At 46.9% G+C, this 27,426-nt stretch overlaps 1 protein-coding gene across 1 annotated transcript; it reads left to right on the top strand.

Annotated features, from left to right (window-relative positions):
• Positions 1 to 2,718: 2,718 nt before the first annotated feature.
• On the top strand, positions 2,719 to 27,162 carry Tdrp (testis development related protein). Its single transcript, XM_051169779.1, has 4 exons — positions 2,719 to 2,802; positions 3,147 to 3,335; positions 24,711 to 24,808; positions 26,472 to 27,162. Exons 1-4 carry the CDS (start codon positions 2,734 to 2,736, stop codon positions 26,815 to 26,817), a joined length of 702 nt encoding a protein of 233 aa, XP_051025736.1. The 5' UTR covers positions 2,719 to 2,733; the 3' UTR covers positions 26,818 to 27,162.
• The last annotated feature ends 264 nt before the right edge of the window (positions 27,163 to 27,426 follow it).

Below are 27,426 nucleotides of genomic sequence, written 5' to 3'. Positions count from 1 at the left end.
TTTAAAAGAGGGAATAAATGTTACCCTTGATAGTGAGGATCTGAGAATGACTCATGTAAGACATCAGACACGAAAGTGCTTTTAAAAATAGACTCTGCTAAGGAAGGGCAAATGCAGTTACTATTCTTCTTGGTATTTTATTATAATCATATAATTTCCTGAGGAGGAAACGGGAAATAATGAAAAGGCCTTGGCCTCTGGCTGGTCTGGGAACATGAAGGAGGCTGACTGCGAGGAGGAGGAAGCCACTGGCCCTGACTTGTGGGTGGGGAAGCCTTCAACCGATGTGGAGCTACTTCCACTCGAGTGAAGAATGAAGCAGTGCCCACCGCTGGTAGGCGATGGGTCCTGCTGAGAGAGGAGGGCTGGCTAACGGCCTCTTCTGCTGCTGCACTCCTGTGGCAACCTATGGGAAGCTCTGCAGGCGTCAGAGGAACTGTGCTCAAGTTTCCCTCAGAGGGAAAGAAACGCTCATGCCCAGTTGGTGATGACTGTCCCCTCTTATTCATCACCTGTGAAGTCGAGTTTTGCACATTAAAGATCCTCAACTGCTGGCCGTGGCGGTATAGAACAGCGGTTCTCAACCTGTGGGTCTTGACACCTTTTGGTGGTCCAGTGACCTTTTGTAAGGGGTCACCTATGATCACTGGAAAACACAGATATCTACATTATGATTCACAGCAGGAGCAAGATTACAGTTATGAAGCAGCAATGAAAATAGTTTTATGATTCGGGGCCACTACAACATGAGAAAACTATAAAAAGGGTCCAAGCATTAAAAAAGTTGAGAACCACTGATATAGACCATCATGATTGTGAAAAGACAGAACGTGGCAGGCTGAGAACCAAGTTCATCTTGGGTTATTTTAGTCCTTTTAATAATCATTTACTTTTGGATCTGACCTAACATTCCTGGGACTAAAGTAAAGTTCTCAGATGTATCATTAAGCTTAGCCACACCCATGTCCTCCTGCAACCCTAAAGCTAATGATGTCATCACCTAAGACTTGTTGAAGATACCTCCCTGATATGTAGTCCCCACCAATATGAATGAAAAAAAAATGTATTGACTTACAACTTCTTTTGTTGTGTGACAATATAAGTTCATGTCACTTCTTCCATGGTGAGACAAGCCCATCAGGGCAACATGAACCTGTGTCCCGAGCCATGTCCACTCATCTTCCTCAGAGAGATACTTTTCTCTGACAAGAGCTGTGTGGAATCGATTAATTAATAAATCTCAGTAAGCTGAGCCGTGTGCATTTTGAACTCAGAGTCAGATGACATAATTGATACTTAGTTAAGTAAAAAGAATTTCTACACCAATGATTTGATTTTGTTCAACACAGGCAATGCAGTCTAAATCTTTCTGGATTCCCCAAAGGAGTCTGCATATGCAGAGACTGTTCTTATGACTCTGGGCTGCGTAATAAACCTCTTACAAACACTGACAATAGCAGGGCTCAGAGATGGATGAGGGAATGAATGAAAGACCCACATCAAGTTCTCAGACCCTGAGAGAGGTCCTTCACAGAGCCAGCCACCTCTACCTCTTCCTCCGGTCCTCCTTTCTCTTCCTAACTGCTGTGCTCTCCCACAAAAGGAGTCCAGTGAGGTTTAAAAGTGTTCCAGAATTTACTATCTGGGGTATAGCCCTGGCCTTGTGTACCATCCGGGAACTTCAGTTTAGCTACTGTGAAGATCCTGCTCCTGGCAGGATGTGTGGCCTTAGAGGAAGCCCACGCTGTGCGCATAACAGACTGTTGGGACCACAGCATTGTGTTTGAGAAGTATTTGATGTATCTGAGAGCTGGGATTAGAGGCATGCACCACCACTTCTTGATGCTTGCTATATGTATATAGCTGCTTGTTCTTTGATGCTGCAAGCCCCAAACTGTCCCAGGCAAAGCCAGGCCTGAGCTGACTTAAAAGGTTATTTACTCTGTGTGCGCCTTTAATGCTCTCGATTTTTTTTTTTTTTTTTTTTCTTTCTGGTTTTCGGAGACAGGGTTTCTCTGTGTAGCCTTGGCCGTCCTGGACTCACTTTGTAGACCAGGATGGCCTTGAACTCACAGCGATCTACCTGCCTCTGCCTCCCGTGGGATTAAAGGGTGTGCTGGCTTCCACGTTATTTTTAAAGATAAGATCCCTTAGCCCATAGCACCCTGATTGTCCACACTGAGTGGACATCGAGTTCAGGACATTTTTCTGTCTTGTACCCCATTACACCATTGTGCCAGCTTTTTCTTTTTCTTTTCTTTTTCTTTCTTTCTTTCTTTCTTTCTTTCTTTCTTTCTTTCTTTCTTTCTTTCTTTCTCTTTTTCCCCTGGTTGCTGGGGCTCTGAACTCAGCTGTATTCGCCTAAGTGGCACCCTGAGAGATGATAGTCTGTACTACAAGAGTAAGGGTGAGGACCCTCGTTCAACTAGCACTGCCAACTCACCTACCTCATCTCTTCTGATCCCTTGGACCCTTCCCTGGCCCCTGGTTGACTCTCAATTGGTCAATGTCTGACCATCAACGTAGGCCCAGGACAAGCCTCACAGCAGCAGAAAGTGACTGTTGCCATGAACCATTCTCTTTCCCTAGTGACCCGCTCCCTTTTAGGTGTCCCTCCCCCTCTGGAGGTCCACCTCCATTAATAGACTTTTCAGGAACAGGTTAGACCCCTACCGCTCACCCTGCGGCCCGCGAAGGCCCGCCCTCAGCCCGGTAGCAAAAAACGGGGCGAGCATGCGTATTGCGCGGCCCCACCTCAGCGTTGCCTTGGTGATCCAGGAAGGACCACGCCCATCGGGCTGGGTGAGCTGAGGGCCCGGGGTTGAGGGGCCGCTGGTGTGAAATGTCACGTGGTTTTGGTGCGCCCGAGTTCTTCGTCCCTGGGTAAAGGACTCTGCGGGCTGGATTCCCCTGGGGGGCCTACTTAAGGAGGTTGGGGTGGTCCTGGGGAAGTAGGGGAGGTCAGAGACCTGGGAGGACACGCGGGCTGAGTGTCAGGGTGGAGGAGGGCCAGGGGGCAGGGGACCTAAGGGTCTTGAGAGGGCTGAAAGCCTGGAGGAGGGTCTGGGGCGGGCCTAGGGGCGGGGAGGGGACGGCCGGCTGGAACCGGGACAGCCGCCCGCAGCTGACCGCCCCTCCCCGCCCAGTCCTCCGCACTGTCCCAGAAGCGCCGCGGCCCGGGCGTCCTCCCTCAGTCCGGGAGCGACGCTGCGCCGAGCGGTCGAACATCCGAGATGTGGAAGCTGAGCCGAAATAGGGTGCTTCTGGACGAGCCCCCCGAAGAGGAGGACGTGCTGCGAGGGGCACCGCCAGCATCTGCAGCTGCCCCGGCGCCGGTGAGGGCACGCGTGGGGGCGCAGGTGCGGGCCGCGGGGTGCTTTAGAGACGAGGTGCAGGTGGATGGGGTCGCGCACCGAGCGCGGAGTTGGAAGGGACCCGACGCTTCTCGGGGCTGCGAGGTGACTTGTCCTGGAGGACTCCTCTGATTAGTGGCCGGATCCCGCAGGTCCTGGGCCCCAGAGCCAGCTTGTGTTGGGTACCGCAAGGCGCGCACCCCGAGCACTTTCCGCACTGGCCGGCGACTCTGCCCTTCGCTCTGCTGCTACAGGGCTCTAGGGTTCGTCCTGAGCCGCCAGGGATGCGAGGTGACCGCTTCCAGGCCAGGTGTTTCTATTCCGGGGTGGGAGAGACACAGAAGTCCTGAATCATGGTGTCCGGGACGGCGGTTCGTTCTGACTGAAAAGCTTTCGGTGACCGCAACGAATGTTAAAGTGTGCTAAATAATTATTCGCACAACACTGCATTTTCTTATATTAAGCCTTTGCCCCCCCACCCAACCCCCCCGTCCGGAAGAAGAGATCAGAGACCTTTATACAGAAAAAGCTTTGGCTCGACAAGCGTAGAGATATGCTTGGAATGTCTAGAATTTTTTTAATTAACATGATCCCAGGTGGATCTGTATGAACCTTCCCCACCCACTTTTTCAGTAGTTTTCATTCCCTTTCATGTGCAGTGAAATTTAGGTCACAAAATAAGCCAATATTAAAGCATAAAATTATTTTGTTATTTTTTTAAAATACATTGTGAAAACTGTGGATGATGTAAATCTTTCTTTTGAGAACTTGGAAATAGTTCCGAAATTGCTTCTCCCCTAGTTGGAGCAAAAGAACATTTGTTAGGAATAAAGTTTCACTGTAAGACGTTCCTTGGGAATTTACTGACATTGCCAGCTCATAGACAGAGTTGATGACTGTAAACATTTAGGTATGGTTTCTATCTGAGTTTACATTTGAGAAATTACCTTTTGGTATCCCTCACGCTTACCTACTTTATATTTCTTACCCTTCAAAATTTTATAGGTAAACAGCAGCTCTTAAATGTCATAATGAGCATTTGTGGTCTTTAGAATTTTTTTATTATCTTCTAGCCAGTAATATGTGTTTAAGATTGCTTCTCGTGTCTCTTTGTGGTACAATAGTATGTTTATTTTTGACTCTGAGTACTATCCCATGGTCTCAGTTACCCGGTTACTCCCAGGACCTCTTGTTGCTTCCTTCCAGGGTTGGGCAGTTGTTTCTGAAGCTCTGGTAAACAGGCTGGGTGGGCTCCCCCAGGACAAAACATTTAAGCTCATTAAGTAAAGAAAATGATCGTTGGGCTGTCTGGTCAGAGTGCATTTTGTTCTCTTCTCTCTCTCTCTCTTTCTCTCTCTCTCTCTCTCTCTCTCTCTCTCTCTCTCTCTCTCTCTCTCTCTCTGTCTCTCTCTCTCTCTCTCTCTCTGTCTCTCTCTCTGTGTGTGTGTGTGTGTGTGTGTGATGTATGTGAGTACAGGCAGGTGTGCATGTGGAGGTCAGAGTACAGTTTTGGAGAGCCAGTTCTTGCTTTCCACCTTGTTGAGCAGGGTCTCTCGTTGCTTTTACCATTAGCAGCTTGCTCCAGTCTGTGGCTGTCCAGATGCACAGCCCTGGGTCTAAAACTGAGCTCAGGTTGCCAGGCTCGCAAAACAAGCCCTTTGACCTGATAAGCCATCTCTCTCCCCAGCCCAGATTCCCACCACTCCCACTCTTGCTCTGTCTTTACCTGCGTGTGCTACATCCGTGTTCCTGGATTTTGGACGTCCTCCTAGGTATATAGTGGTATTTCATTGTGATATTTTAATCTTAACCCCCACCAAGATGTGGAACATGTATTCTCATGCCTACCTGCCATCTGTGTGTCTCCCCCCCCCAGACACGGTTTCCCTGGCCTGTCCTGGACTCACTTTGTAGACCAGGCCTCAAACTTACAGATCTGCCTGCCTCTGCCTCCCGAGTGCTGGGATTACATCTGTGTCTTTTAAGGTTCTGGTTGTTTATTGTCTTAAGACAGTTTGAGGGTTTTTTGTTGTTGTTGTCTTGTTTTTGGATACTGATCCCTTATCAGATGTGTATCTTCAAGAATTCTCTCCTCTGTCTCACCACTCATGTTCTCCGCAGTGTCTTTTGCAAAGTAGAAGTTTTTTTAATTTCAATGAAATCCAATTTATCAATTATTCCTTTTGTGGAGCAAGCATTTGCTATGCCCAGCATCCATCTACGGCATTTTCTGTTGTCTTCTAGTTGTGAGCTTTGATTCCTTGGTTACTTTATTATGGATTTTTTTTTTTTTACTATAATGTGTTGAAATGATTTTGCTGTAGAAAAATAGGTAGGGGGGCTTGGCGGCGCTGGTCTGTAATCGTGGCACTCCACAGACCGAGGCAGGAGAATCAAATTGAAGACCAGCCTAGGTGATCCAGCAGGCTGGGGATGGGAGCAGCTGATGCTCTCGCTGAGACAGATTGGAAACTCAGGAGCATGGCTACAAACCAAAGCTAGCCTCTTTTAGAATGGAAATTGTAAACCGGTGAAAAGCCTGTTGTTAGACTGCTGCCTATGAAATGTTTATAGTTGAGAGAAATAGGGATTAATGTGTGCACTGGACTGATCGTTAAATTTTCTCTTTCGTTTAAAAAATGTTTTCTGATGTTTTATTTTGTACTGGCTGGTTTTGTGTGTCAACCTGACACAAACTAGAGTAATCAAAGAGAGAGGAAGGAACCTCAGCTGAGAAAATGCCTCCATGAGATCTAGCTGTAGGGCATTTTCTCAATTAGTGATCCATCGGGGAGGGCCTAGCCCATTGTGGGTGGTGCCATCCCTGGGCTGGTGGTCCTGGGTTCCATAAGAAAACAGGCTGAGCAAGCCATGGGGAGCAAGCCAGTAAGCAGCAGCCCTCAATGGCCTCTGCGACAGCTCCTGCCTCCAGGTTCCTGCCCTGCATGAGTTCCTGCCCTGACTTCCTCCACTGATGGACTGTGATCTGGAAGTGTTTGTATAATAAGCCCTTTCCTTCCCAGCTTGCCTTTGGGTGTTTTGTTGCAGCAATAGAAACCCTGACTAAGCCAGGTGGTGGTGGTGCGCGCCTTTAATCCCAGCACTTGGAAGGCAGAGGCAGGTGGATCACTGTGAGTTCGAAGCTAGCCTGGTCTACAAAGCAAGTCCAGGACAGCCAAGGCTACACAGAGAAACCCTGTCTCAAAAAAAAAAAAAAAAAAAAAAAGAACCCCTACTTAAGACACAGTTGTAGTCCTTTGGCTCCCCAGCCCCCCACCCCCCCCCCCCCCCCGCCACCGAGAGACTCAGTACAGTGCTCAGCATGCCGATTGAGAGCACCATTCTGGTTCTGCAAAGTGTTGGGTTCACATTTAGGCTTGTCCCATGTACTTCCCTGAAAAGCAGACCGTACAGCTGTAGTCTGCTTCTGTCTGTGTTTGTTCTGAAGAAAAAGTAGTACAGCACTGTGTTCTAAATAAGTGTGGACACTAGTTTTTATATGTGGGAACAAATTTCTCTTCACTTCTTTAGATTATTGGCTTGTTGTTGCTATTGTTGTGTTGGGCTAGAGAGCTGGCTCAGAGGTTAAGAGCACTGTCTGTTCTTGCAGAGGTCCTGAGTTTAATTCCCAGCAACCACATGGTGGCTCACAACCTTCTGTAATGTGATCTAATGCCCTCTTCTGGCCTGCAGATGTACATACAGGCAGAGCATTGTATAGATAATAATAAATAAATCTTTCTTTAAAAGAAAGAAAATGTCTTCTGGGTAGCACTACTTGGACTTTAATATGAAGATAAATTTGGGAGGGGACTGTGCTGGGGAGTTCTGGGTGAGTTAGAAGGGAAATGGGTGGATGATATTACCGCATTTCATTGATATATGTATGAAATGTTAAAAAATAAAAATTATAATTGAAGTAGAAAATAAAAGATTAAAAAGAAGAAACATCTGTTTTGCATTAAAATGTAAATATAACAATATAATATGTAAGAAATGTAAAATTCAGTGAGGCTTGTGAGGACTGTTCATTGTAGCTATTCCATGAGGGGAAACACATTTTAATGCACCTAATGTTTACTCTAAAAATTAAAATAGATGCATATAGGACAAAAGTTCTGCCAGGCAGTGGTGGCTCACGCCTTTAATCCCAGCACTCGGGAGGCAGAGACAGGTGGATCACTGTAAGTTTAAGGCCAACCTGGTCTACAAAGGGAGTCCAGGACAGCCAGAGCTACACAGAGAAACCCTGTCTCAAAAAAAAAAAAAAAAAAACGAGTTCTGAATGTTGACAGGTCATAACTTCTGCCTCAAGGAATGCATTATTAAGCTTTTTTTTTTGTATATCCATTAAGCACTTCTGCAAATATATAAATATATTTAGAAACATGATTTGCTTTTCAGCGTAGGCGATTATGTGTATCTTGAATTGCTTTCTTTTATGAAAACCAGTCTCGTGAAACACTGTTCTGGCATCACTAGCTAAAAACCACTCATGATGTGCAGTACCAAATGTTGTTGAATAAATGTGCCTATAGCTACTTAATTAGGACTTTGCAATTGTTGAGTCGGTTTTTATTTTATTTTATTTTATTTTTATTATTATTTTATTTTTTTTTTTTTGAGACAGGGTTTCTCTGTGTAGCCTTGGCTGTCCTGGACTCACTTTGTAGACCAGGCTGGCCTCGAACTCACAGCGATCCGCCCGCCTCTGCCTCCCGAGTGCTGGGATTAAAGGCGTGCGCCATCACGCCCGGCTGAGTCAGTTTTTAAAGCACTTTTCCTTACAGTTTTGTGGCAACACTAACAAGGGGATGTGAAGACTATTTAGGCAGGCTACTCCCTACCTCTGAGCTAACTGTACAGATTCACCATTTGAACTATAAATTAAGGTCCTTAAAAACAGACTTTAGAAAACAATAACTCATTTTCATGTTAATATTTTTAAGGCATAGGTATACTTATAAGCATTGAAATAAATCCATCAACCAATTGGATATTTTAAAATTAGATTTGATGGTGGGACGAATTAGTGTGACCCTCTTTGTACACACTATCCTTTTTAGGTGCTCCAGGCGCTCTGATAAAGGATAGTTATTGGATTTGGGATGGTTGGAGGATTGCAAACTCCATCATTTGTGCTTGGCTTGACTTCTAAGTCTAGTAAAAAACAAAACAAAACAAAACAAAAAAACGCAGGTGTCGTTTTTGAGGGAGTAAACTGGGAAGACCTTGACTCTTAGAATAAAGTGCCTATCTTGCTCTACCTTGCCTCTGTAGCTAACACTCTATTCCATTTTCCATTGAGTTATTTTCAAAAACAGAAGCAAATGTGAGCTCTTGCCAGTACAAGGTCAACCGTGCACGTCAGTTGCAGATTTCCATCCTTGCCAAGTGACTCTTCATCCTCTGTGCGATTTTGCTTTATGTTGTAGGATTGTCTTGCCTGTCTGGGTGACCCCAACAAAAGATAAGATAATAGCTCACACAGCAAACATTTATTTCCTGGGGTTCTAGAAGTTACAAGTCCAAGATTAAAGTGCTGTAGAGTCTATTTCCGTTGTATGATTCTTCATATACAAAGTTAACAAGGATGATTATCCTTTTTCTATAACTGCTTTTCTCATTTAACTTAAACTTGTTAAATAAATGTGCCAGTATCTATGTGATTGGGTCTCAAAATACTGAGTTGGTTTTTTTAATTGCTTTTTTTTTTTTTTAAAGCAGTTTTGTGGCAGTTAAGACAAGAAATTATAGAGGTGGCCATAGTGGCCTAAAACCATATGTAAAGCAGGATAGATTTAAACTCCTGCTCTCTCTTCTTCCATCTTCACTTCCTGAGTGCTGAGATTGCGGGAATGCACTGCCATACCAAGAGTGTTTGGCAGTCTCCTTCTAGACTCTGATGTGTGACATCTGGACAAATAGGGGCACCCTTGGGGACCTGGATCCCTCAGCATCTCAGTGTGCCTGCCACATTTTCTTTTTTAAAAGCACTGCTGAGATGTCTTTCATATACCATGCTGTCTTACCATGGAATATGGCAATGGAGTGGTTTGAAATGTGCTCACTGGTGCAGTCAGTTTTAGACTCTGAAGGAGGGGTGTGATCCTTAGCTGTCACCTAAGTCTGCTGTTTCCATCTCTCCTCATAGCCTCATAGCCCAAGAAAACCCCAGTACTTTCTGCTGCCATAGCTTTTCCTGTTGGGGAATTCCACATAGATGGAATCATGTACTTTTGTGGGTTTGTGACTGGCCTCTTGTACTCAGCATGTTGTGTCATGTAGTCAGCGCTCCGCACTGTCTTGTATCTAAGTATTCCATTGTGTTGATTGACGCTCTACAAGTTTAGTTTATGCTTTACCCATTGCTGGGTGTTTGGGTGGTTTCTACCTCATTGTGTATTTATTACAAATAGTGATGGTACAACCATCTGTGGACCAAATTTTGCCTTGACATGTTGTCATTTTTGTAACTATGTTCCTAAGCATGAAAACAACCTTATCCTGAGTCCATGTTTGGTCTTTAAGGAACTGCCATCCTGTTTCCCAAAGGCTGGACCAGTTTGCATCCTCACCAGCTGTGTATGAGGATTCTTACCGGCCCTTGTTCTTAGCTGACCTTTTATTCTATCACAGTGGCTGTAAAGTTGTTTTCAATCTCGTTCTGATTTATATTTCTCTGGTGACTATTGAGACTTTCTGTTTGGTGTTTACTCATTAAAAAGACTGACTAATAATTTTTGTTTTGTTTTATTTTTCCAAAGCCAGGATTTATTGCTCTGTATCCCAGGCTGGCCTCGAACTCACATAGATGATCCACCTGCTGCCTCCGCCTCCGGAGTGCTGGGCTTAATGGCACGACTACCTGGCTGCATGATTCATCGTTTTACTGTTGAAATATAAAGTTCTCAGATGTTCCAGATAAAGTCTCTCGCCCTGCCTGTGTCAGGTTTTGCAGTTACTCCTTCATGGTAGATTGTCTCCTGACTCTCTTCATGTCAGCTAAAGCACATTTTAACTGTTGTTCTCCATCTTTCCGGTTTGAATATCTCTCCTGAGAACTGCTTTCCAAGTCCAGAATATTCACTTTTTTTTTTTTTGGTTTTTCGAGACAGGGTTTCTCTATGTAGTCTTAGCTGATCTGGACCTCAAACTCATAGTGATCACCTGCCTCTACCTCCCGAGTGCTGGGATTAAAGGTGTGTACCACCATACCCAGCTCCGAGTCCAGAATCTTAAAGAGTCATCTGAAGCCGGGCGTGGTGGCGCATGCCTTTAATCCCAGCACTCGGAGGCAGAAGCAGGCGGATCGCTGTGAGTTCGAGGCCAGCCTGGTCTACAAAGTGAGTCCAGGATGGCCAAGGCTACACACAGAGAAACCCTGTCTCGAAAAACCAAAAAAAAAAAAAAAAAAAAAGAGTCATCTGAATTGTTTTTAAGAGTTGCAAACCTTGGGCTGGAGAGATGGCTCAGCGCTTAAGAGCACTGACTGCGCTTCTAGAGGTCCTGAGTTCAATTCCCAGCCACCACATGGTACCTCACAGCCATCTATAATGTGAACTGATGCCCTCTTTGGCATGAAGGTGTCCATGCAGGCAGAATACTGTATACATAATAAATAAATCTTTAAAAGAAAAAATAGTTGCAAACCTTGAGCTCTTTCACTGGGGCCTTTGTTCTTTTAACTTTGTACGTGGTATGAAGTAAGGATGTAAGCTAATTAATTCTTTGGCATATAAGTTAGCTGTCATGTGTTAAAATGATGACTCCTTTTCACTGAGTTGTTATGGTGCTGTTCTGCAAAGTTTGCTGGCCATGTGTGCCCTCTTTTCTGGACCCCCGAGGGCACTATGCCAGTACCTCAGTCTTGATTACTGCTTGTAGAGTAGCAGGTCTTAAAATGAAAAGCTTAGTTCTTACGTGTTCCTTTTTTTCTAGGATAATGTTGCTGTTTGGAATCTCTGTTACTCTACATGCGTTTGAGAACCAGTTTGTCCTTATTTGCAGAGAATGCCGCTGAGACTTCCTGAGGGGCTGTATTGAATCCGTAGATTGGTTTCGGGAACATTGCTATGTTAGCAGTGTTTCAGTCTTCGGATTCATAAAACATGAGATGATTTTTTTTTCATTTGTTCAGATCTTGCAAAACTTCAAAATATGTTGTAATTCTCATAGACTAAATATGAAACCTTGTTATCTTTATTTCTAGCTATGTTACTTTAATGCAGTAATAAATAGAATTGCTTTGATTTGGCTTTTACATTGTTCATGCTGGTGTATAAGAACCATATGTTTCTGTATTTTGATTGGATATCTGATGGTTTGCTTGTCTCTTTTATTTTATTTTTTCAAGATAGGGTTTCTCCGTGTAGCCTTGGGTGTCCCAGACTCACTTTGTAGACCAGGCTGGCCTTAAACTCACAGCCATCCTCCTGCCTCTGCCTCCCAAGTGCTGGGATTAGAGGTGTGCGCCACCACATCCAGCCTGTTGTCTCTTTGATTAATTGTAAGAGATAATGCTTCTGCACATGGGGACAGTTTCACTTCTTTTGCAATCTAGATGCCTCTGGTTTCTTATTCTTTTGGTCCCCCAGCACACTGCTGAGCAGGGATGGCCAGAACCGGCCCTCTTTTTGTTCCCTATTCTAGGGAGAAGCCTTCAGTATTTCAGCACTCTGTGTGAAGCCAGTGTGAGGGTTTCTTAAATGCGCATTATAAGCTTAGAACGATTTCTTTCGTGAGAAGATGGTAGATTTTGTCATGATTTTTCCATATCTGATCATGTGAATTCTGTTTCTTATTTCCTTGCTATGGTATGTTATGGTATGCTTGCCCGTCTTTACACCACTGGAATAATAGCCTCCTGACCAGGTACATGATACTTTTTTTTTTTTTTTTTTTTTTTTTTTTTTTTTGGTTTTTTGAGACAGGGTTTCTCTGTGTACCCTTGGCTGTCCTGGACTAACTTTGTAGACCAGACTGGCTTCGAACTCACAGGGATCCACCTGCCTCTGCCTCCCAAGTGCTGGGATTATAGGCGTGCGCCACCACCGCCTGGCTCAATACTTTTAATATTTAATTTTTAGATTTCGTTTACTAGTTTTTGGTTTATTTTTGTTTTTGCAACAGGGTCTTATTGTGTACTTCTGGCTGGCTTGGAACTCTGAATATAGACCAAGCTGGCCTCAAACAGAAATCTACCTGCCTCTGCCCCCTGAGTGCTGGGATCAAAGGCGTGTGCCACCTCACCTACACTTCACTAGTATTTTGTGGAGGGTTCTCTGTGTCTACATTTATAACATCTGGTCTTTGCCTGTGAGGTCTTTCGTTTTGGTATCTAGATAATACTTTCTTTACAGAATGACTTAGGAAATGTTCCTTTTTTATTTTTAGGGACTTTTTAAAGAATTGCTATTAATTCTTTAAGTAGTTGGTAGACCTCAATACTGAAAAGTCCTGCCTTGCATTTTCTTTGGGATCAGGGTTTTATTTTGTTTTTTTTTTTTTGTTTTGTTTTGTTTTGTTTTTTTTAATATTTATTTATAGGCCGGGCGTGGTGGTGCCTTTAATCCAGCACTTGGGAGGCAGAGGCAAGCGGATCACTGTGAGTTCGAGGCCAGCCTCGAACTGGTCTACAAAGTGAGTCTAGGGCAGAGAAACGCTACACAGAGAAACCTTGTTTTGAAAAACCAAGAGAAGAGAGAGAAAGAGGGAGAGAGAGAAAGAGAAAGAGAGAGACAGAGAGAGAGGGAGAGAGAGAGGGAGAGATTTTGATTATTTTATTATTTGTTTATTATTACTTCATTATTTATACAGTGCTCTGCCTGCATGTACGCCTGCAAGCCAGAAGAGGGCACCAGATCTCATTATAGATGGTTATGAGCCATCATGTGGTTGCTGGGAATTGAACTCTGGACCTCTGGAAGAGCAGCCAGTGCTCTTAACCTCTGAGCCATCTCTCTAGCCCCCAGGGTTTTTCATTTTGTTTTTTGTTTGTTTGGTTTGGTTTTTGTTTTGGCTAGCTCACATTGCTTTAGATCTGTTCAGATTTTCTATTTCTTGTTGAGTCATGTTTAGTCCTTTGTGTGTTTGCAGGACTCTGTCCATTTTGTATTTATGTTAATGCTCAGTTATTTCTTATGTTCTAAGTTTCATTTCACATTCTTAGTCCCAGCACCGTGAATCTTTGTTTTTCGTCGTCTAATTAAACATGCCAGTTTTGTTGATACTTTTTTGAGTCTGATTTTCCATTTTTAGCCAGGCTGATCTTGAATTTATAGACTCAAATGATCTTTCTGCCTCAGCCTCCCAAGTATCTGGGACCACAGGTGCATGCCCCTAGCATTTACATACATTTTAAAAAATGTAAAATAAACTTTAGTTTTGCTGGTTTCTCCTGTATTATTCTCAACCATTCATTTCTGTCCTAATTTCTATTCCTTCCATCCTGCCTGCTTTCGGTTCCATTTGCTCTTGAGTCCCTGGTTTGAGATCCTTGGTCTCTCTCAGTACTTACATCTTGCTCTTTCCTGTGAGGTGTCACAGCTCTCATCCAGGGCTGACATGCCTCGGTCACCACTGGTTCTGCAGTAGGCTTCTGAAGAACTGGAGATGGGGTTGCCATGGTTGCGTGCTTATGCCATGTTTTTCAGAGGGCAAGGAGGGTTGTCCGAAGGTGTACTTAGTGTCCTTTGTCTCGTAAGTGTGCCCATCTTGCCTTTTCAAGTTAATTTTGTGATAGTAATTTAGGTTATTGCTGAGATTTGTAAACAGAAGCACCTTTGGTTTGTGTTTTAGATGTGATTTATCTCAGCAATTTTATTCCACTGAATTCTTTAACTTATAGGACAATTAGGTTCATGTTCTGACTTGTTCTAATACTGTGGTTGTAACTGATACCTGGCATAATGTCTCTTGGTAGAGACTGAAAACAGAACTTAGTTTTTCCGGTGAGTGCACAGGCGTCTGCGTTCTGGAATGGCTCACTATGGCACAACGAAGCCCGGAGAAGAACAGCGTGTGTTTTGTTCCCACCTTTTGCTGTGGATGTTGAGTCCTGTGAGCCCCTTTCTCCTTCCACTTGCAACTCTAAATTCTGTCCCTTCCCACTTCCTGCCTGAGTACCCTTAAAGTGGGATGGAGCATGACTTTGCCTAGAACAGGAAGACCAGTGTGGCTGGCTCGGGACACTGACGTCTGGGCCAAGACTCTTGAGTGGTGTTTTATAGCGGGAGGAAAAAAAAGAAAGGACCCTGGCAAGGCAGAGTTAGTGGACTGTTGCCCCTACACCACAGATAAGTCACAAGCATGGCAAGTAAAGAAAGCAAGTTAGTTTAGAAAGGTTAAAAATACATAATGCCTTCCATGCAACTTCAGGCAAAGGTGTAAAAAGTCTGGGAACACTGAAGGACAAAGGAAGGACAGCTACAAACGAGGCCAGCCCCACTGGCGGGTCAGTTCTGCCATGTGTAGCGCACTGCACCTGTCCATGTCAGAGTGGCAGGAGGTAGGCCCAGAGGAACGGAGTTTGTAGGGAGCACTGCCCGTCACCAGCGCTGAGGGCCTGGGCTTGCAAGGTGGAAGGTATTGATAGGGGTTTATAGTCCTTTCTTTCCTTTCCATTGTTGATATTGCTGCCTGATCATCTCTACTTTGCCCCCCCCTTTTTTTAATCTTTAAAAGTATTACAATATTTCTATTTTTTTTTTAAGTGAGCATGGGTGCCTACAGAGGCCAGAGGCTTCAGACCCTTTGGAGTTGGGAGTTACAGGCACTTGTGACCTGCTTGGCAGGGATGCTGGGAATCCAACTCTCGTCTTCTGAAAGCACACTACCAACTCAGCCCCCTCTCCAGCCCCTTTTCAAATAAAATGTTAAAGCAATGAAACTGAAGCCTGGTAAACGGGAGCCAGAGAGATGGCTCAGTGGCTAAGAACATTTGCGGCTTTTGCAGGGGACACAAGATCAGTTTTCAGCATCCACACAGAATAATAGAACAACCTCACAACCAACTGTAACTCCAAGTGCAGGGGATACTGTGGCCTCTTCTGGCCTTGCACATGACAGGGCAGCGCGGGGAAACGCGCGCGCCACGCACCCCAGTTGGCGGCCTCACGGAAACTCTGCCAGGCCCTTTTGGTCCCCCGAGTTGCTGTCCCAGTGTGGGTCTGCATGCTCCTGGCTCCCCCCCCCCTCCCCCCGGCCCCACCTTACCTGGCACTGCAGCCCCTTGCAGTCCATCTGACCTTCTCCTCCAGGAGTTTGAGTTTATTGTTTTAACCAGGAAACCTGGATCCTTTTCCTCTCCTGTTTTATCTTCTAGTGAAATCAGCCAGACCTATTTACGTAATGGTTTCTTTGGAGAGTATTTATGATCACTAGAAGCTACTGAGCCTTCCCGCTGGCATCCCCTTGGCCCCAGGCGATCGGGGGTGGGATGGTGGGGGTGGGGTGCTGTGCTTGGGGGGCGGGGAGGGGGGCGCTGTGATGGCTATCTGGTGGTTGCCCTTTCATGCTCAGAGTTCCTCATTCCTGAGTCCACTGATACTTATCCGCTTCCTCCAGATGCCTAACTCCAGCTTCCAAAGCTGGCAGGTCTTCCTTTAACTGTGCGGCCCTGTAACTCTCAGATCTTTGCCCATTTCATACTTGCTGTACACTACCAAATGTGGCTGCCTTTCCTTGTGTGTGTTTCACATGACAGTCAATGTAGCGAAAAGCAGACGTTCCAGGGTTTAAATATCAAACACGGTGGGGGTTTATTTCTTGCCTGGGGCAGAGCCCTAGTGGGCCTTCTGGGTCTGTGGTGGTCCTGGCTCTTTCTGACTTGCCTGTCAGACTAATCTAGAGACGGCAGCCTCAGGGGAGTTGGGCTTTGAGATTGCACATTCGCTGGCTCTAGAGAGCATGCAGACTCAGGAAGCTTTGGCCGCTGTAAGGATGAGACCTGCGGGCCCAGTTTCCTTCTAGTTACTCCCAGGTTCTGAGGAATGAGGAGAGAGAGACACTGTTGTGTTCTCTCTGAACTGTGTGTCTGTCCTTGGCTCATGTGCACCCCTCTCTTCCGTTTTACTTGATCACTCACTGTGTTGCTGAGCAATTTCCATTTCCTTACACACACACACACACACACACACACACACACGCGCGCGCGCGCGCGCGCGCGATGAAAGAAAGAGAAAAAGTAGCTAGTGTGACTCTTCTTTTTCTGCCTCCTGGGAGAATAGAAAAGACTTGTGACCGAGTGTTTCTGCTTGGAGGGGACAATTGGAGTCTGGGGGTGGGGTCAGGGACCAGAGTTTCCCGAGCAGGGAACTGTAGTCCTCAGGTAGATTTTCCACATCCAGTAGCTGTGGGTTAGGGACTTGAGGTCCCCCCTGAGCCTCAAGACACCCCTCTGACCTTGGGTGTGATAGTGGGTTTCTGTGACAGCCTGTGGGTGCTAGCTGCCCTGCTCCAGGCAGCCTGGGGGATGCCCCAAAGCCACCCAAGTTCCTGATCTGACACTGTTTACTCTTAGTATATGGTTTCTATAAGCAACACAGCAAGCCTGGGCTTTGAGAAGAGCCATTTTATTGTTCCCAGCCCAGGTCTCCGTAAAGGGCTAATTATCTGCTCGCAGCCTGTTATTGTTTAGTCTCTTAGCTCCAGAACAAGTGCTCAGGGCAAACCCCAGACCCTCCTGACGCTCTCTAGTAACTCAGCAGAAGTAGCCTCTTCCCTGGACTGCTTTCTCCGCTCCAGAGTACGGAGTAAGTGTGCTCAAACACGGCTGCTATTTTGTTTATCTCTTTCCCGTGTGACCTGTGGTCCACATTCTGTCACACAGACCAATTCTGTCTGCTTTCTTACCAAGGGAGTATTTTCTGCAGCCCCACAGCTCACTTTGTACAGATGCCCTCACCCTGACCTTTGTGTTCTCACCAGTATTCTATAATACGGAATTTGGAGAAGCTTGTTATGACTTGGGGCTGGCTGCCCACATCCACCTTCCACCATAGCCATCCAGTGCTTCTTAGGGAACAGGACCTTCCTGAGCTGTGCCCTGGTCTGCATGGGTCATTATCGTAACATCTGAATATGTGGTCCTTTCCTGATCTGTTAGCTGGGGGCTGGTATCACTAGTGCCGATGCCGTTCTGCTGTCAGCCGAGCAAGAGCTGCTGCCGCCCTATACTTCAGCTGCTCACACTTACGGGTGTCCCTCCTGCCCCTCCAGCCCAAGCCTGACAGGGCACCACAAAGGCTGAAGGAGCAGGAGACCGAGTAAACAAACATCCCTGTGCCTGCAGTACCTGAAGTTTAGCCTTGGATGGTTTTCAGCAGGTGCCTGTCCCAGAGCGTGCTTCAAAAGAGCCAGTGGACTCGCATCTTTCTGTTGGCCCGATGAGGGCTGTGATAAGAGTGCTATAATTATTGCCTTGTTTCCACACAATGGCCTGAGAGGTGATACGCTCATGTGAGGGTTTCAAATTGTGTTCCTTACTTCTGTTTTCCAGGTCCCCAATTCTCTGCAGTGAGCCATCTTGTTCACCTCCCAGAGACACTGTTGACACTCTCTTTCTGTTTTTCTCTCTCTTCCTTCCTCCCCCCTCCTCATTCATCCCTCTCTCTTTCCCTCTCTCCCCGCCTGTGTATTTGTCACACACACACACACACACCCCACAGCAGGAGATGGCAGACCCTTGGGTGCCTGCTCTACTGAGCATCTCACAGTGTTCATATCAGAACCCACTGCCCTTTCCCTGCCTGAGCCCCTCATACTGGCTGTCTGTGAGCCCAGACACAGGTGTGTGTTTGTGTCTCTCGTAGTTTATCTCAGTAGACAGGAGCCTGAGAGCAAGCAGCCTGGAGTCCAGCACTACCTCTTGCTCTGACCCTAGCTCTGTGAGGTCAGTTGTGGGACCACTCCACTCTGTAGCTCTTTCTTCTCAGATGTTCTGAGCTGGCCAAAGTCTTGTGAAAACTTTCCTGTAGTCTGATACTCCGGTTCTGATTAAAAAAAAAAAAAAAAGGCCTTGGGTTTGGTTTCACTGTTGACCTAGAATCCTAAATTTCTCCAGAATACCAGTTTCTCACTAACCTGAGTGTTTGAGCATAAGCTAGTCTGAGTTCTGAATTCATAACTTGGGCCATTTCTCTGTATCTCTCTTGCATCATGTTCAAACACAGCCTGCTGGATAGGTGGCACAGCCTGCCGTGGTCTAAACATTGCTCCCACAGTGACAGTCACGCCATTGATCATGGAGAAGACCCAGGATGCTGGCAGCTCTTGATGACGCACAGGAAAGTCTCCAGGAGGGCCTCTGCTCCCACCAGGTCACTGCCTACTGTGGGACCTCTTTCTCTGGGGCTCTATAAGCAAACACCTGCCTGTGCACCTACAGCGGACCAAAGTACAGAGCCATCAGAGTGCATCTTGCGGAACTCGTCAGTTTACTGAGCTCAGTTAGAGGCGTGGGTGATGACTTCCCCACGGCTGCCTAGATGGGTTCCCCTCAGTTAACTCTCCACATTCTGTATATTTCAGCACTTTCCAAGACACAGGCTGAGTACAGTTAGAGCAAAGTCACATACAGCTGATTGGGAGGTGCAGGAGGGGAGGCCAGAATCTCAAGTGAGAGTCCACGCAGTGACTTCCCATCCCCTCCTAGGAGAACGTGTCAGCCCTCCACAGGCTCAGTCACCAGAGTCTCTTGCAAGGAGTCAGAGCCGCCTTGATGAAAGCGTCAGCTGTTATGCTTGGAGGACGCTGCCCTACACCACAAGCTGCAAGGCACATTTCCATCCTCTCCTTGCAGACTAGATGGCAGCCTTTAAGCCTTGTATATAAAAATCTGCAGTTGAGAGGAGCCCAGGCAGGATGTAGCCTCAGGTAACTTTAGCTCCGCATGCCCATATTACTTCTTTGCCGTCACTCAAGGAAGGGTAGTAATGTGTTCGTGACTGTGGGACCAGGACATCCTTAGGAGGTAAATGGGCAGTGAACCCTTCATCCATCACTCCTTGGGGGATCCCCAAGACCTCCAGCAGATGCCTGAGATAAAGTTTAACCTACACACTGGGCACTGTGAGAGATTAAAATCAATGTATGCAATAAGTTGGCAGCACAATTACTAGTAAAGTCAACAAGGGCCACCTGACTAATACTGTGCACTGAGTCGACCTGAAAACAGCTAATAAGTACCTAACTGGTGTATAGTATGAACAGCCGGAATACGCTGGAGAAAGTGGGCCCTGGGGGGATGGATTGGAGCAGCACAAGACACAAGATTGTGCTGCTCAGCAGATCATAACGTAAAGCAATGACTTTATTTCTGGATTGCTCCGTTTAATATTTTTAACCATTTGTATCTGGTGTTGTGGCTGTGACCTGAGGACCATGGTTCATAATAACCGCTGAGACCCTGTGACTTAACCAGGACCTCCCAGGCGGCCCAGGCGCTTAAACACCTTAAAAGTTGCACTCAAGCTGGGACCATAGGTGCAGACCTGTTATCTGAGTTGCTAGGAGCCTGAGGCAGGAGAATTGCAGCTTTAGCATCAGCCAACTTAGTGGGAGCCTGTCATAAAACAAAAACTAAAAATTGGCTAGGGCTATGACTCATATATAGTGGGGTGTTTACCCAGCGTGAGAGGCCCAGATTCAAAGTGCACCCACTCGCATAAAAATATAAATATGAGATTACTGTTATTAAAGCAGTAGCATTGCTAGGCACGTGTGAGCTGTGTGGGACTCACTGGGTGGCCAAGGCATGGTGTTCGTCCAATTGGACTTGTGCTCACATGTTCAGAGAGAGTGTGGATGCCGTGGCCTTCATCCACTGTGTTGAAGTGCCATCTTGCCCTTGACTGTGCGTATTTACCCCTGGCACTCTGTAGATGGGCACCACATGGACTGTTAGGCTCCGTGGAGCAGACTGCTGGCCATCCTGAGGTCTCAGGGAGGCACCACTTCGATCCAGTCTGCGGTGCGTGAAATGGTCACACCTGCCTCACTTGAATAGGTGACACTTGAGAGGTGGAGTTCATATCTGTTTTGAGCTCTGAGTGACCTGGGGACATTTTGTTCAAAATGTTCATGTTGTGGTGGTGGCAACGAATATGATAAGCAGCGTAGTTTAGTAGTGAAAAGTGTGTGTACGCGCGCGCACGTGTGTGTGTGTGTGTGTGTGTGTGTGTGTGTGTGTGGGAGAGAGAGAGGGAGGGAGAGAGAGAGAGAGAGAGAGGGAGGACACTCAGGTTGGACTGGAACTCATTACCTTCCGTCTCTGCCCCCCTTGGGGTCAGTTTTGAAGTTTCCTTGGACATTTCCCTGTGCCATTGCTCACGGTGCACCCTTGGACTTGCGGGCTCCCAGGGCTCCTCTCCCAGGCCTCCTCTGCATACTTGACAAGACCCTTGGCCTCACCTCTCCAGTGAGAGTCCTGGTGAGCTAAGTGGCGTACTCACTTACTTTCACACATGTCAGCTTATTTACCTTGACTGAGAATTGCTGAAGGAGGCCAGCTTGCCGTTCCTCTGTGGCACTCACTGCCTGGCCTCTGTAGCCTTTCTTTCTTCCCCTTGCCTGAAAGTTATCAGTCACTGCCCTTGGTTTCAGCTACCACTGTTATTCCAACTTGGAGGCTGCTTCTTAGGTTTGTCACATCTTCACTAAAGGATAGCTAAAGGGCAGAGAGTTCAGAAGGGAATTTCTTAGAGGCCCCCACAATAGAGGGTGCACACTTAACCCCACCAAGACTAGCCCCACCTCAGTTCCTTATCTGGCACCCCTGAACTACTAGCATCTTCCGATACCCATGGCCTCCTGCTGTACGACTTCTATGGGGTGTACCTGAGAAAATTTTCCCTGAGTGACACACAGGAAGGCTCCTCACAGAGGAGCAGTGGCTTGCTTTGGCATGCTCTTCCAGGATCACTGGGGCAGCCCAGACCTGCTGAATTAGCCTGCTCAAGAACACTGCAGTGACAAGGGTCAAGATCCATCGCCTCAGGAGCCCTCCCTGCTTTTGTGTGCATTCTGTAGGGTGAGGAGGACCACAGGGCTGGGTAGGGCTGGGGTTGCTAAGTTGACTCACAGAACACTTGGTCTCGGCAGCAGGGCTGTGGGCACAAGGACACCGAAGATCACATAAGCTGCGGCCGGGGGGGGGGGGGGGGGGGCGGCGGTTCATAGGTCCTCAGAGCACAACGTCCAAGGGATGGGGTTGGCTGGAGTGCCTAAAGAAGCGGGCTATCACAGCAGGTGACAGGTGAGACTAAGTATTCTGTGCTGGATGGAGATTGAAGTGTAGTGTTTTAGAGCTTGTGGTCTATGAGGGACCCTGAAACTTCTGTACCGAAGTAGTGGGGACACCCAGAAGGAAGAACCAGCTGATGTCCCATTTTCCTCTCCACCCTCTGGAGAAGCTGTTCTGCCACTCAGCCAGGGTGTCAGAAGGTCCCCCCACAACCACCCTGCAAAAGTGCCATTTACTGATGTGTGGGTCCAGCCACTCGCTCCAGCTCAGGACAGAATGCGTGAACTTGCGCTGTGCATCTGTGATGGCGGCTTCATTGCCCTTGTGATTGATGGCGGAATCCAGACTTTGCTCCCTGAGCCATGTGCCCCGTGTGGGGACCAGAGAGCATTGGTGCCTTGTTAGCTTTGCACGAGGTTTTATCTGGTATGTTCGATAAGTCGATGAATTAATGTATATACAGATCTTCTCACAGGGCAGGGTAGCAAGCTTCCTGCCTATGCTTTGCTAGGAGGCCCTCCGATGCTAACTCCCAGGAGACTGTTGCCCAGGATCCTCAGGTGTCTAGGACATTTATGTGGCTTTAGCCTCAGGGCCAACTCCTTCCCAGAAATGGCTGTTTGTACAGAAGGGCTCACCTTCAGGCTGGCTGCTGTGGGGTCCCCAGGAAATAGGACTGACTAACGAGAAAAACAGTGAGTCCTGGAGTCCCTTTTGTCCCAAACCCAGCAAACTGTAACAAGCCTCGATAATGCCTTCAGCCTGGGCAGGCCACACAGGATATGCCAGCTGACAATCGTGGAAAGAATGTTCAGCCCTGAGCAAGAGTGCCCCTCACTGAAAAGGGACCCAGAGAATATTGAGTCCAAATTCCCTAATGCTTTTAGGCATTTCTTACGAGAGATGGAGAAATTGTGACTGAGATGTCCTAATGTTTGTGGAGTTGATAAATAAGAGTGCTAATAAGCCAGAAGAATGCTAATGAGCCCTTGGCCTTGAAACCGACCCTGTGTGACCTAAGCCACTGTGTTCTGCATGTAAGCACTGCCCCCTCCCCTCGCCATGAGGCATGCTGCAAAGGCCCTTCTTTAGGGAACTTTAGCTGGTGATTAAGCAGGTGGACAGGAAGGTCCCAGCTGCCCCACAGCTGGCCACAGTTCTTTTAACCTATCTGTATTAGTTGTCTCGTCATACTTTCAATGCTCTGAGTCTGTGTTTGCTCTGCAGACTGAGGGAGGAACAACCATCCGTCCTTCCTGAAAAGTGCCTTTATTAGTTCTCAGGAAGTTTTCCTCTTTGGATATGTTTTCCCTTCTTTTATTCATTTTTTTCCCTAATTTTTGTTTAAATCCCATTAACCACAGACTACTTTGCATCTTTCTCCTACATAAGCTTTGGGTGGTAATCAAAGCTCCCGAGTTCCTCCTCTTGCTGGCTTGCCTTACAGTGCAGACTGGCTCCCTGGCAACCATGGTCAGTGGTCAGTGGAATGTGCGGCCCAGCTGGGGAGGAGCAAGCAAGCTGGCCTGCCTTGTTGAGGACTTGTGTTTTGTGGTGTCTGCACTGGAGGGTCTGGGCTTGGTGAATATATAATACCCCCCAAAAAATCTTGGTTCAGGTTCACTGTGTTTTGTGGGTACTGCTTCACTCAAGTGACTTGAGGTCTCACAGTTGATATTCTCACAGTGAGGCACAGTGTTTCTTTTGTGGGTCTTTGTCTAGATTCCAGAGAGGTAGTCTGGGGACAGTTCCTCAGTGCTAGGCACAAGGTCTAAGTGGACCTAGACTCTGACCCCGATTGGTGCAGACTAATGTAGCCTGCACTCATCCTGAGCCTGAGAGCCCTGTCACAGCAGCAGTGTAACTTTTGTTACTCCATAGGTATCTGTCTGTATGGGCGCCTGGAGTGGTAAACCAACATCACATACCTAAGGTTTCGGTTTTGGTTTTTTGCTGTAATGATTTCTTTGGCATTGGTCCACCTCTTAAGATTCTAACACAGTGGGTTTGCTGGGGGGCCTGACTTTTGGAGGCAGACCTCTCCCAGCATGGACCCCTGAAGTCTAGACTGACAAAGAACAAAAATGGAATCATGCTTCCTGGGCGTCCTGATGGCTTTCCACGCGTGCTGCCCTGCGGGCTCATGCCAGAAAGCTCCACACCTCCCAGATCTATTTTTGACCCTCCTTGTATTTCCCTTTTAACACTTCAAAATATTTCAAATCCACCTTGCCCTGTGGCAGTTCCCTTTACTCAGCCAGCAGAAAAGATGCTGTGGACGATGTAAAATTAGACTTCCAGGAAACAGTGGGAACTGCATATTCCTTTCTGCTTAGTAAGATACTTAGCAGATCTACATCGATATAGATTATAAGATCCTGGTTTCATAAATAAAGTTGTATAAAATAATTTTTCCAGAATCAGTAAGACATATTTCTTCCGCAAGCTTCTCTGTGGAGTTGGGGAAGCATCGCCATCCCCTCAAGATGCTGGAGCCTAGAGCTCGTGCAGAGCTGCTGGGGAACCTGGGAATGACCTTTGCCCCTTCTTCAGGGCCAGGCTATGTTGTAATCTTCCTCAGGGCATCACTAAGCCTCTTTAACACGGCCTTCCACAGTAAAGCATGATTGTGCTAGCACATTACAAGTGTCCCGGAACATGGACACGCAGGTGGGATATACTGTGTGTAGCTATGGAAGGGTCGGGGTGTGCTTGGCCTCACACTTTTCCATCAGTTTGTCCATGAGATTATAAGGGGCTGGAAGTGCCCTTTGCCAGTTACGACACAGCCATGTCACCACCATACCACATTCCTCCTATGTTGGTGGTGATGGCCTGAGCAGCCACACTGCCATCCCTGCCCATTGTTGGAAAGCACAGAATGCAGGTACAGTCATGTTTATCACATAGCAGCCTATGTGTGTCACAGGCTATACCGTTTAGATGGGTGTCAGTCACTCTGTGACAGTAGCATAGCAATAAAGCCACCTGGTGCTGCGTCTCGCAAGTGGTACTGCCATCAGTAAGCCATACAGAGACTTGTTGAGATAGGGTACAGATCTTGGATCCGTGTCATCTGGTCTGACGTGTTTCTTTACCTTACACCATTTCAGGGAGCAAGTCTCAGAGGTTGGAAAGAAGTGACTTCTCTGTTTAATAAAGATGATGAACAACATCTGCTCGAGACCTCCAAATCTCCCAAGTCCAAAGGGTGAGTCACAAGCAGCCATCTTGAGGTACCAAACAGCGTCAGGAATGCGAAGAGATTGCTGTGGTGTAACGAGAGGTGTTCTCACGGTCGCCATCGCCTCTGGAGTGGCCTCTGCGGGCCCAGGCTGCAGATGAAGGGGAGCTGTGACATACAGTGCTAGGGTTTCCTTTCCCTGTGAGCACAAACAGATGGAGTGTGCTTTGGGGGTGCCCTAGAGACAAGTAAAATGTACTTTGGCTGGAGGTTATGTACCTAATAAAGCACTTTGAAATGCTAGAGCAGAAAACTGAAGCTTGTAAGTTGAATTCACCAGCCAGAAGGCAGCCTGTGGTCATTGCCCATGGTGTTATCTCAGTAGCCATAGGCAGCCTATAGCTGTACAAAGGAAGCCTGCTGCTGATGTTCATGGTTAGGACTAGGAGGTGGGAGGGTTGTGGGGGGGTGGGGGGTACGTGCTGAGCATGCACACAGGCCTGGTGTGATCCCAGCACCACCAAAACTAAACAGAACCACAAGTATTGATTGGAAACCATAAAAGATTCTAGAAAGTTAAGTATGTATAAACCGATACATTGTTGCTGCCTAATCACACATTTATCTAACTGTAATGTTAAAATGTAGTTAGAGGAAAAACATAACAGGACTGCCTGTTGGTAGTAGGATGGTGACCTTGGAAACCTGTAGCTGTTTCCTTCTACTTGAGGACCATCTATGACTGAGAATGTCAGCTCTCTCACTGAGGCAGGTGCAGGGCTCCTACAGTGTAGAGTGGTGGTTTCACAGAAGGCCCTCTTGGTCGTTGGGTGATGTGTCCACAGGTCTAGGAACCTGTGTCCCACTGTCTACAGAGTGATGCTGACAGGTGGCCAGGACACTGACAATGTATTCTTTGTGTTAGTCATTTCCTTTCCTCCTCTTTCATCCTTTCTTTTTTTGTTTGGTTTTATTTTCAGGACAGTTCTGCCCGCCCCCCATCCCCGCTGGCTGTCCTGGAACTCACTCTGTAGACCAGGCTGGCCTCATTCTTAGATCCACCTGCCTCTACCTCCTGAGTGCTGACATTAAAGGTGTGTGCCACCACCGCCCGGCTGCTCTTTTTTTTTTTTTCTTCATAATAGGAGTTTTGAGTACATTTTTCCTTGAGTAAATCACCTACTAAGTGTTTGAGAGACACTTGCTATATGAGCAGCCCTACTGAAACCCACTTACTGAATAGAATTTCCCCTTTATTTATAACCTAAACTGGACCTTGGCTTTTTATGTCTGGTTTGCTCAAATGTCTGTGTCCTTCCTCCTGTGGGAGTCAGTTCCTTGTGACAGTAGCTTCCAGGCTCCTGTCTGAGAACTGGTCCTTTGCTCACCCTCTCACCCTGCAAGGAAACCCAAAGCATTGGCTTCTATAAGTCTATAATGGCTTTTTGTTGTTGTTGTTGTTTTTGTTTTTGTTTTTTGAGACAGGGTTTCTCTGTGTAGCCTTGACTGTCCTGTGGACTCTCTTGTGTTATTTTTAATGTTTATTTCAAGCTTACCCACAGGTTTCTATTATCTTTTTAAACAAGTTAAAGAATTTAGAAGAGAACTTCATAAAACTGACACATTTATGAGATCACACATTATGAGATTTATGAGATGTGTGACCAACACAAAACTTTTCCATCCACAGAAGTAATCTACGACTAAAAGAAGAGTTGAAGGCGGAGAAGAAGTCGGGATTTTGGGACACTTTGGTTTTGAAGCAGAATACCCAGCCTAAAAAACCAGATCAGATGGAAGGATGGGAGCCTCCCAAGCTTCCTGCCGAAGGCGTGGTGGTCGATGCCGAGGACGGCGTGAGTGGCTGCCCGCCCTGGTCTGGTTGGGAGGATGATACCAAGGGCTCCACCAAGTACACCAGCCTGGCGAGCTCGGCTAGCAGCTCCCGCTGGAGCCTCCGGTCAGCAGGAAAGCTGGTGAACATCAGGCGCCAGAGCAAGGGCCACCTGACAGAGACCTGTGAGGAGGTAGAATGAACTGAAGAAACGCCACTGTGACGTCACCTTGCTTTAGGGATGGCCCACCCCGGGAGTCTTCTACTAGCGCACCATTAATTTGCTGAGCCCTCTCATATTTCAGGGAAGGAATCCAGTGAGTTGCCTGTGTTTCGTGCTCAGTGACCCACACGCACCATGGCTTCCTGGTGACATCTGACTGCCTTACTGTAGACACATCCACCCACTGGGTGCATGTCTGCTGAAAGGACATGTGCATCGCAGACACTGTCCTGTGAGACAGAACAGTGGCTCACAGTCTCCTCTGAGTTTCATGCCGGCCTCAGTCACTTGTTTCTTTAAAACCTCTAAACCTTGGCCCTGCATGTGGCACGAGTGCTGCAGTCAGCTGTGAACAAGGCCTCTGTGGCACCTTCTCCCTTTGCCAGAATACACGAAGTGTCTTCCAGAGGTTTCAGTAATCCACCCCAACAATAGGTTCACTTTTCCTTATTAAGTTAAAAGCAAAACAAGATCTGGATGCTGGAATCACCTGAAGGTGGTTTTGACGGAGAATGTCAGGGTGTTTTTTTAGTGGCCTGTCTGCTGCTGAGGGGGAGTGGCCTCCAGAGTGGGCCTGAGTGGCAACTA

This window comes from Acomys russatus, chromosome 27, assembly GCF_903995435.1.
Source record: "Acomys russatus chromosome 27, mAcoRus1.1, whole genome shotgun sequence".
Taxonomy (NCBI): Eukaryota; Metazoa; Chordata; class Mammalia; order Rodentia; family Muridae; genus Acomys; species Acomys russatus.
The sequence above is the reverse complement of the archived record's forward strand: the minus strand, read 5'-3'. Positions and strand labels throughout refer to the sequence as shown.